Source organism: Bufo bufo, chromosome 6, assembly GCF_905171765.1.
Source record: "Bufo bufo chromosome 6, aBufBuf1.1, whole genome shotgun sequence".
Taxonomy (NCBI): Eukaryota; Metazoa; Chordata; class Amphibia; order Anura; family Bufonidae; genus Bufo; species Bufo bufo.
The window spans coordinates 97176731-97188613 of NC_053394.1; the positions used below are offsets into that span (position 1 = coordinate 97176731).

Genomic DNA, 11883 nt, shown 5'->3' on the forward strand with positions numbered 1-11883 from the left:
GACCACGGGGCACACACGCCCGTGGGAAAGCGGCCATAGTCTTTGTAGTTCTTATGTGACATATAGGCAGGTAAGGAATGGGAAATTAAATGCTGCAGTCAAGATTTTTTGTATATTTTTATTTTTTTTATTTTTAAGGGAAAAAGGGGAGGGAAGAAAAGGGGAAGGGAAGAGAATTTTTTATTTTTTGGGAAACATTTTTTTATTTTTATTTTTTTATGGAGTGGGAGTAGGGAGAGAAAGTGAAGGCAGAAATGGGGAAGGGAAGTTTTTTTTTTTAGTTTTTTTGTTTTTGGGGAAGGGTTAAAATTTTCATTTTTTTTTTTTCCTGGCAGGTGGCAGTACAGGATGGTGCTTGACGGTTCGCCTTCACACTGGCTCTTTTTCCAGAGGCTCTCTAGATTTCATTTTCCTCCAGAACATGCAGATGCTGAAAAAAGAAAATCTATCAGTTATTTGATATTTGCTACTTACATGTCAGCTCTGAGTGAAATGTGTGCACAGATCCTCCAATGTTTTTTCTTACATTAGCTGCTTATCAGTCCACTGACATTATAACATGTCTGGCCTTGTAATATGCGCCAAATTTATCATGAAGCGTTCAGTATTGTGATAAATCTGGAGCATCCAGTGACTGCCTGGACTAAGTTTACACTGTGTAATGTGTAATATTTATCTAAAATACTACGCCTGTTCCACAGAGTATCTTATAGATGCTACCTACCATATGCCAGCGATCAGCATGATGGTGACGGAGCCGGCCACAGATATTGCTATGAGGGAAGCATTGTTGTTCTGTAGCTCCTCTAGAAGTGGCGGCTCAGGCGCTGTGATGTCAAGCACATCAGGAAGTGTAGGGCGAGGATGGTATTTTTTTGTCGCCTGTTCCGATTCGCTGATAACTAAATGAAGAAAACAATTACATTAATAGTTAATTCCATGAAGAGAACGATAATGACATTGTAGTGTATCTTATACATGAAAGAATATGAAATATATGTCAGAATATCAGAATCGTCTGCATCATGGAGGCTCAGAAGCACTGTCAAAACCAAATGTGGCTCCAAAATACAGAAATGGCTAAAATCTTTCCATTATAGGTTTTTTCCTTACAAATACTAATGTAAAATAGCCCCACATTATAGGTGACAATTCAGATTTTCAGAACTAGATCCTTTCTCACTAATTTTCACCCACAAGTAGATATGAATCCCGTGTATCTAAGAATTACCAACCAGCATAGTGCCAGTAATAATATGTCCTTACCTGCCACGTTATAGGTGATCTTACTCACTGGCACCTCAGAGTCCAGGATGGTGGTACACGTGTACCGTCCGGAGTCCCCCATCTGTACGCCCTTGATCACTAGATAGGGCTCCCGGGTGATTTTGGGATTGTGTTCACGAGGCTATAGAAAAAATATGGAGAATTATCAGAGCCTCAGATATCACAACTATTTATAATATAATATTTGTAATTTACATAGTCATATCATTAAGACAAAAATTTGGAAAATTGCTGATGATAATTTGCTGACATGACAGAAAGTCTGATTTTAGACCATATTGAGCAGCCTGGTGATGATATTGGGTGAAAGGACTTTCTGCTAAGTGGTTTTTGAGTAATGAAAGGAATACGTTTGGGAAGCGCTGCCTTAACATTATGGTCGTATAACTCAAACTGAACAATCTGCCAATTTTACCCTGCATTGTACTTACCAGGGTGAACACGTTGTTATAGGTGTCCTCCAGCCTTGCGTACCATTCAAAAGTACAGTCCAGAATTAGTTCTTCATATTCTGGGATTTTTATATTTATCTCTAGAAAAACAGGAAAATGAAAGAAGATATTATAGAAGTAATTGTGTAGATATTCTGTCCTACATTTAGGGGTTGTCTCAATAACACGTCTCCTTCTATAAGACCTAATAGGAAATACGGCCATCATAGAGGAGACTGATAGTAACTGGTTATATTCTGCTATCTCCTCACCTCCACAGTTTACAGTCTCTGCCAGGTGAGACTTGTGATCTTTACATGGAGAGCAGGACCGTCCAGTTTTCAGATCTGAGAAAAGAAGAAAGAAATGAAATGTGAGCCGAGCATTAAAGACACTTATAATATTAGAATAAATATGATAATCATGTGCTGGTATCTATCACCCCTCTGTCACCTGCACATGGACAGGATACTGTACAGGCTGCCACAAATCACCCTTCTAGCCTGCTTATGGACTGAATCATATTAATGTAAATATCCTCCTGCTTTGGGAAGTCTGGTGTATACCAGTGACTGGTATATTTAGTGTACGGTGAGGATTTGGGGTCCTATATATTTACTAATGTACTATATGAATGTAGATATAAGAATAGAAACTTCTACTTTACCGAAACATCTGTTGGAGGTGCACAGGCAGCTGCATCTCTCCAAGTAGTCTGTGAAAAGAGGAGACATCATATAATAGTCAGCGAGTGCTGTGTAAAGTGCCTATGTAGTGCTGCTCACCTCTGTATAATAGGCACAGTACCCACAGTTTACACACACTAGTAGGAAAGGTCCATTGGCATGCATTATATAGTGTAATTCTAGTTACTCTGGCCTATGATAAAAATCTTATACTGTACCTTGATTTTTTGGAGGGCCCCCGGCGCAGACAACCTTCTCCTCGGCGCAGGTCTGACAGTTGATGTAGGTTTGCACCATTAATCCTGGGGAAATGCACCTGTGTTATAACCGTCCAATCTTATAGATAATAATAATAATAATGACAAGAAGCTGAATCTGGTATAAAATGTACTTACCACAGCTGTCTGCACCTGAGGAATGGAGAAGAAAGAAGACATTACTGACCGTTCTCATTGTCAGACTCAGAAACCTCTAATCTCTCGGTCTCCTTATTATTACATGATGTCAGTGCCTCTGTGTTCGTCACTTTGTTTTCTAGATTTCCATTGAAAGAAATCTCTGAGCCGCCCCAGAATGGTCCGGGCCTCTATAGAACGCAGCAGCTCCTAGTGCAAACATTCCTGGCAGCCAATCAGGTGCTGGCTTTCATATGTCCAGTACAGGGTAGGAGATAACAGCAGTGATCTGATTGGTGGCTGTGGGGATCTCTAGTTTGGGTCTACATTACTATTACTACAAGAGGCCTGTGTGTGTAATACATCTATATGTCATATTATAGCAGGTGTTATATCTAGAAGAACTCACCTTGTTTATTTGGACACCTCCCTAAAAGTGAGAAATGAAGAAAAGCAGAATTACTAATAGAGAACAATAGAGAACAGAAATCCCCTGTATATGAGGGCTCTATCTATAACACTGCAATAATACAAAAGAAAACTGCACGGATAGCAATTCCCAGTATAGAACATTTTATTACAATCGCTCCCTCCTGTCACTAGGCTGTAGGGAAAGGATAACAAGTTGAAAACATCCTCTCTGACAACCTACCAGACACCTAGAAGATAAGTACAATGGTAGACAGAAGAAGATTCCACTTACGTTGGTTTGAGTCCTGGACGATAACCTTGAGCTTTTCTTTGAGTCGCTGGAAATGGAGTCCAATGATGTGAAGAAGCTGGATCTCTAAGATATATAAAGAGGAGAAGAATGAGAGTCCGATCCCCTCATCTATCAGTCTGATCCCCCAACACACTAATTCCTATTAATAAGAGAAGTAGAATTTCCACCTACGTATAAAATATTGTACTTACCCTTAAAATCTATATCCTGGATGACGTCCACAGATTTTTTATATTCAGACGCAATTTCGGATATAGCATATTTATCTGGAAGGAAAATAATGGTACAATAATTATCTATCTATCTATAGATTATATGAAATGGAGATAATAGTAATAATATAAGTACCCAGTATGCCGACTTCATCCTCAAGGTAGTTCAGGACTTTTTTCTCGGTGACTTTGGCAAACCGCTTGATGTTGACATAGGCTTCTATTGAGTCAATGTCATCGACTTGGCTTTTGATAAAGGTGTTGAATTCTTCCATAGCCATTTTCCCTCTGGAGTCGCATGGTATGCAACAGAGAGACTGTCCGATGAAGACAGATGTTATGAGCAGTAGAAGCCACATGGTCTGGATAGAACCAGACATCTTTAGTAAAATCGCTTCCTGTAGCAAATAATCACTAAGGACGCAAGAGAGCAGAACTATGTCCCACTGAGAAGACAACAGCACTGCACAGGTTACAGCATCAGGCGCCGGTTAAGAGACAATGTCTTTATGACATCATCAGAATATGCAAATGAGGCTCTGAAACAAGCAATTGGATTGGTGGAAAATGGGATTATGACATCATATGCAAATAATTCTCTGGAACGTGAGATGTTTGAGGGAGTAAATAAGTATGTTCACTTAAAAAACATTTTTTTTAAGCCACAACTAATACATATCATGACATTCTTTACAGAATATACATATCAGGCATGGGTAACAGAACATGTACCACCCGTATATTCCACTGTATGATGTTATCGGAATTTGAAAATGAGGCTCTGAAACACAAAAGTTATTGGATTGGTGGAAAATGTAATTGTGTCATCATTATATGAAATATGCAAGTTATGTTCTGCTAGTGTTGGGCAATATACCGGTATCCACAATATAATGCAGTATTAAAAAACGGCAATATGACGATATCATCATTTCTTAAAGGGCTTCTGTCACCCCACAAAAGTCTTTTTTTTTTTTGGGATAGTTACATTCCTTATAGCGCGATATAGGAGAATATAATCTTGTCACTTACTTTCATGCGGCCGTTTCTTTAGAAAACGAAGTTTTATAATATGTAAATCCGGTCTCTACCAGCAAGTAGGGCGTCTACTTGCTGGTAGCCGCAGCAGAAAACCGCCCCCTCGCCGTGTTGATTGACAGGGCCAGCCGTGATCTCCTCCTCCGGCCGGCCCTGTCAGTATTTCAAAAATCGCACGCCTCTGTTCATTCGGCACAGGCGCTCTGAGATGAGGAGGCTCGTCTCCTCAGAACTCCCTCAGTGCGCCTGCGCCGATGACGTCTTCTCTAAAGAAACCATTATATTCTCCTACATCGCGCTATAACGAATGTAACTATCCCCAAAAAAATATATGACTTTTGTGGGGTGACAGAAGCCCTTTAAGTATCGTGGTAATTAATGACATCATAGGGGTGGCCGCTTCCATTATAGGTAGGTATGGAAGACCTATAATGAAAGCTGGTGGTTAAGGACTGACTCACGTTGTCTTCTCTTAATCTTGAGGCTGGCAAACGTCAGAACGTAGCTGTCTGTGTCACAGCGACATCACCTAGCATATGGGCGCCGCGGCTGACTTCACAGCAACTGCCAGTGCGGAGCTAGGCTGATGCTCTGCCTCACTCCTGTGTCCTGCTGCCAGGCTGCTGAGTGGGGCCATCATCTGTCAGTCAATGCCAGGGGCCTTCTAGCTGCTGCCCTCAGCTTCAGCCTGCCTCACTTGTCCACCCAGGCCCTCAGCTGCCCTGGACTGATGGTGGTACATGCTGCCCAAGTAATATACTGTATATTCAGGGGCGTAGCTAAAAATGACTGGGCCCCATAGCAAAAAAAAAAATATGGGCCCCCTCCCGGATCTCCCACCCCCACATACCATTATTCAGAAGAAATTCGGATATACGGTACTATTCGGAGTGAGGCGGGGCATGTTTAATAACTTTAAACGGCGGCGGCGGGCACACGGAATCTGTGGATGGCACAGTTCAGGGGTGGGGGTCTGTGGATGGCACTGTTATGGGCTGGGGGGGCACTGTGGATGGCACTGTTATGGGGTGGGGGGTCTGTGGATGGCACATATATAACAGTGCCAGCCACAGATCCCCCTGTAACAGTGCCAGCCACAGATCCCCCCATAAGTGTCCGTCATCCACAGATCCCACCATAAGTGTCCGTCATCCACAGATCCCCCCATAAGTGTCCGTCATCCACAGATCCCCCCATAAGTGTGTGTCCGTCATCCACAGATCCGCCCCATAAGTGTCCGTCATCCACAGATCCCCCCCCTAAGTGTCCGTCATCCACAGATCCCCCCATAAGTGTCCGTCATCCACAGATCCCCCCATAAGTGTCCGTCATCCACAGATCCCACCATAAGTGTCCGTCATCCACAGATCCCCCCATAAGTGTCCGTCATCCACAGATTCCCCCATAAGTGTGTGTCCGTCATCCACAGATCCCCCCCATAAGTGTCCGTCATCCACAGATCCCCCCATAAGTGTCCGTCATCCACAGATCCCCCCATAAGTGTCCGTCATCCACAGATCCCCCCATAAGTGTCCATCATCCACAGATCCCCCCCATAAGTGTCCGTCATCCACAGATCCCCCCCATAAGTGTCCGTCATCCACAGATCCCGCCCCATAAGTGTCCGTCATCCACAGATCCCCCCCATAAGTGTCCGTCATCCACAGATCCCCCCATAAGTGTGTGTCCGTCATCCACAGATCCCCCCCATAAGTGTCCGTCATCCACAGATCCCCCCATAAGTGTCCGTCATCCACAGATCCCCCCATAAGTGTCCGTCATCCACAGATCCCCCCCATAAGTGTCCGTCATCCACAGATCGCCCCCATAAGTGTCCGTCATCCACAGATCCCCCCATAAGTGTCCGTCATCCACAGATCCCCCCATAAGTGTCCGTCATCCACAGATCCCCCCCATAATTGTCCGTCATCCACAGATCCCCCCATAAGTGTCCGTCATCCACAAGCGGCGTCCCACACGGCGTCGGTTGCCTAGCAACTCTACGGCTGGAGAGAGGGAGCCCCCGGCCCCCGACAAATGATACTATTTACAGTCGCGCGGGAGGCGCGAAATGTTTTCTTCTTCATAGGGGAAGCATGACAGAAAATAATTGAGAAGCACTGCAGTAAGTGAAGGAGGAAAAAGCTTCTCCCAAGAGATTTTCAGTAAAATTAGAAAAGTGGCTAAAGAAAGGCAAACAATAGACACATAGTCTTAGATAATTAGGAATGTGGACAGTAGTGTATGATCAGCAGGAAACTTGAAAAAGAAATGGTTCCGGATTCAAATAGAGATCCTCTTTAAAACTTCTTTTTTATGTAACATTCATTTACAGCAGACAGCCACTTGGTACACAAGACAAGTTGACGCGTTTCGGGTACTAGACCCTTAGTCGTAACACAAGTTTCCTGCTGATTGCAAAGGGGACCCACCCCAAAGGTTTCAGGAGTCGGGTGAACACATTTGACCAGGAAGGTGAGCTGGATAAAGTATTTTGCTATGTGAAGTAGTGTATGATATCAGATCACTTTGTATGCATATCTTACAATACATCAAATTCAATTAGGGGCGTAACTACCATAATGGCAGACTATGCGACTGCTATGGGGCTCAGGGCAAGAGGGGGCCCAGTCTGAGTTGGGATTATCTCTTTTACTGGAGGTGAAAACTTGGTCAGGACTCTACCCTCCAAAGGAACAACTTTTAGCAAATGAAGTAGTGGAAAAATGGCCCAAGGGTCATCGAAAAGGGTCTAGGCAGAAACCCTTCTGCCCTGTGTGGGGGGCCTGGTTTGATCCTTGCTATGAGGCCCTTACTTCTCTATGAGTTCTGTAGTAACATACATACATTCATAAGCTTGACGCAAATAAAGAGTGCAGTCTGTGTATCTGTGATCCCCACAATCTGCTATTGAGGACCTGTTTCCTCAGGTGATGTATTTCAAATTAGGAACACTGAGGTAGATTTACTAATCCTATAGATGGCTGTCTAGACATTCCCCAAATGTATCACAGTGTACTATATACCAAGTATTGGTTGGCTCACTTTGAACAGAATTTTACAGAATTGTGGCACAAATTTAGTGCAAAGCATCACATCTAAGGCTATGCCCCATTACCACAAAGCCATGCCCCTATTTCTGTTAAGCCCCTTTATGGGCTGGAAGGCCATACTGTAATCTCTCTAAACCTATATGCACCAAATTGTGCCACATTTTTTGCACTATGTGCCTTATTTATCAAAATGTCTAAAAGTAAGACTGTCCTTGATGCCCATGGCAACCATTCAGAGCTCAACTTTCATTTCTTCAACTACTCTAGAAAAGTACAGATTTATTATAAGACAGTTTTGATAAATGCCAAAATGACCTATATGCCAACATTTTGGTGCACTCGCATTATTAAATGTGGGCCAGTTAGTGTTTGGTCATCCACTTGATAAATTGCAATGCAGAGAAATGTAAAGTTATACATCTATGTACATCTACATCCAACATACACTCACCTAAAGAATTATTAGGAACACCTGTTCTATTTCTCATTAATGCAATTATCTAGTCAACCAATCACATGGCAGTTGCTTCAATGCATTTAGGGGTGTGGTCCTGGTCAAGACAATCTCCTGAACTCCAAACTGAATGTCAGAATGGGAAAGAAAGGTGATTTAAGCAATTTTGAGCGTGGCATGGTTGTTGGTGCCAGACGGGCCGGTCTGAGTATTTCACAATCTGCTTAGTTACTGGGATTTTCACGCACAACCATTTCTAGGGTTTACAAAGAATGGTGTGAAAAGGGAAAAACATCCAGTATGCGGCAGTCCTGTGGGCAAAAATGCCTTGTGGATGCTAGAGGTCAGAGGAGAATGGGCCGACTGATTCAAGCTGATAGAAGAGCAACGTTGACTGAAATAACCACTCGTTACAACCGAGGTATGCAGCAAAGCATTTGTGAAGCCACAACACGCACAACCTTGAGGCGGATGGGCTACAACAGCAGAAGACCCCACCGGATACCACTCATCTCCACTACAAATAGGAAAAAGAGGCTACAATTTGCACAAGCTCACCAAAATTGGACTGTTGAAGACTGGAAAAATGTTGCCTGGTCTGATGAGTCTCGATTTCTGCTGAGACATTCAAATGGTAGAGTCCGAATTTGGCGTAAACAGAATGAGAACATGTATCCATCCTCTGATGGCTACTTCCAGCAGGATAATGCACCATGTCACAAAGCTCGAATCATTTCAAATTGGTTTCTTGAACATGACAATGAGTTCACTAAAATGGCCCCCACAGTCACCAGATCTCAACCCAATAGAGCATCTTTGGTATGTGGTGGAACGGGAGCTTCGTGCCCTGGATGTGCATCCCTCAAATCTACATCAACTGCAAGATGCTATCCTATCAATATGGGCCAACATTTCTAAAGAATGCTATCAGCACCTTGTTGAATCAATGCCACGTAGAATTAAGGCAGTTCTGAAGGCAAAAGGGGGTCCAACACCGTATTAGTATGGTGTTCCTAATAATTCTTTAGGTGAGTGTATGTCCTAGAGAGAGAAAAAATTGGAGAGTCACTTGTGGAAAAGGAAATTTGTGATCTTAGACTAAATAACAGCATGCAACATCAATCAGTTTCTTCCAAGCAGCATATTGTCACTATGAAAATGCAGTGCCATCTGGCAGCAGCAGGTTCTAGAGCACAAAGAGCTAAGCAGATTGATATATACTGTAGTTTTGTGGGAAAAGATTCATGATAACTTGTAATCAATTCATTTAAACCTTTGCTCTTTCTATGCTTAGGAGTACTGTGGACGGTCCTGCTTATTGCTTGACACATAATGTTCTATGTTCTATGCCACTTTCTGGTTTCTGCACTATTTTCTATATTTCATAAGGTATGCCCCCTTGTTTGCCAAGTCTTTTCTGCTGTCCACACAGAGGTCTTGTCCATAAAATGGTCGCTAATGGTGGGTCATGTGACCAGTCAAATCACCACCATGTGATGTCTCTTCCATTCAAACACAATGTATTGGCACTAAACTCCCAACGGGACAAGTTCAGATGGCAGATGTAGTGTGTTTGAATGGAGAAGGCACTGTATGGAGGTGATTTGGAGGTCACATGACCCTTCATCAGCAGCCATTTTATGGACAGGACCTGTGTGGACAGCAGAAAAGACTTTGTAAACAAGGGGCATACCTTATGAAATATAGAAAATGGTGCAGAATTTCAACAAAAACTATATTAGTAAGTGCAATATAATCATATCACAAACGTATTGGTCAACAATCACCAGAAAGTGGCAGACCTCTTTAACCCCTTCCCGACCTTTGATGTACTGTTAATCATGGGAACCACTGAGTTCCCGCAATTTGACGTAATAGTACGTCATAGTGATCGCGCGGTCACTGGAGCGGTGCGCGCGCGATCACTGCAGGGGCCCGGCAGTCCGTGGTAGCCGGCAGTGCTGTAAAAGCCGATGCCGGCGGATTAACCCCTTCTATGCCACGGTCCGCACTGACCGCGACATAGAAGAGGTTTGTGTCGGGTGACCAAAACCCACACATATTAGGTATTGCCGTGTCCGTAATGACCAGCTCTATAAATGTATCACATGATCTACCCTGTCCGATAAACACCATAAAAAAATAAAAATAAAAACAGTGTAAAAAAAAGCTATTTTTGTCACCTTACATCAGAAAAAGTGCAACACCAAGCGATCAAAAAGGCGTATGCCCCCCAAAATGGTATCAATAAAACCGTCACCTCATCCCGCAAAAAATTAGCCCCTACCTAAAAAAACTATAGCTCTCAGAACATGGAGACACTAAAACATAATTTCTTTTGTGTCAAAACTGCTATTATTGTGCTAAAGTGAAATACATAAAAAAAAATACATATTAGGTATCGCCACGTCCGTAAAAAAACAGCTCTATAAAAATATTACATGACCTAACCACTCAGATGAACATCGTAAAAAAAAAACTGTGTAAAAAAAAAAGCCATTTTTGTCACATTACATCACAAAAATTGCAACAGCAAGTGATCAAAAAGGCGTGTGCCCCCCAAAATAGTACCAATCAGACCGTCACCTCATCCCTCAGAAAATTAGACCCTACCTAAGAGAATCGGTCAAAAAATAAAAAAGCTATGGCTCTCAGACTATGGAGACACTAAAATATGATTATTTTTTGCTTCAAAACTGCTATTATTGTGCTAAAGTGAAAAAAATAAAAAAGCATACATATTAGGTATCGCCACGTTCGCAAAAAACAGCTATATAAAAATATCACATGACCTAACCACTCAGATGAACATCGTAAAAAAAAAACTGTGTAAAAAAATGCCATTTTTGTCACATTTCATAACAAAAATTGCAACAGCAAGTGATCAAAAAGGCGTGTGCCCCCCAAAATAGTACCAATCAGACCGTCACCTCATCCCTCAGAAAATTAGACCCTACCTAAGAGAATCGGTCAAAAAATAAAAAAGCTATGGCTCTCAGACTATGGAGACACTAAAATATGATTATTTTTTGCTTCAAAACTGCTATTATTGTGCTAAAGTGAAAAAAATAAAAAAGTATACATATTAGGTATCGCCACGTTTGCAAAAAACATCTATATAAAAATATCACATGACCTAACCACTCAGGTGAACACCGTAAAAAATAAAAATAAAATAAAAACTGTGTAAAAAAAAACATTTTTGTCACATTACATCACAAAAATTGCTATAGCAAGTAATAAAAAAGGCGTTTGCTCCCCAAAATAGTACCATCACCTCATCCCGCAAAAAATGAGACCCTACCTGAGAGAATCGGTCAAAAAATAAAAAAGCTATGACTCTCAGACTATGAGACACTAAAATATCATTATTTCGGTTTCAAAAATGCTATTATTGTGTAAAACTTAAATAAATAAGGAAAAGTAGACATATTAGGTATTGCCACGTGCGTAATGGTCTGCTCTATAATAAAGTCCCATGACCTAATCCCTCAGGTATACGCTGTAAAATAATAATAATAAATATGAAATAAATAATAAAAACTGTGCCAAAACATCAATTTTTTTGTTACCTTGCCTCACAGAAAACGTAATATAGAGCAA

General features: G+C 41.9%; 1 protein-coding gene across 1 annotated transcript; it reads right to left on the minus strand.

The window, feature by feature from the left end:
* Window positions 1-292: 292 nt before the first annotated feature.
* Window positions 293-4016, minus strand: LOC121005554 (izumo sperm-egg fusion protein 1-like). Its single transcript, XM_040438329.1, has 12 exons — window positions 3872-4016; window positions 3715-3789; window positions 3503-3586; window positions 3209-3229; window positions 2800-2814; window positions 2623-2706; window positions 2386-2433; window positions 1991-2065; window positions 1719-1819; window positions 1267-1408; window positions 725-902; window positions 293-430 (listed from the first exon to the last, which is right to left on the minus strand). The coding sequence occupies exons 1-12, from the start codon at window positions 4014-4016 to the stop codon at window positions 370-372; spliced, it is 1029 nt and encodes a 342-aa protein (XP_040294263.1). The 3' UTR covers window positions 293-369.
* Between the last annotated feature and the right edge of the window lie 7867 nt (window positions 4017-11883).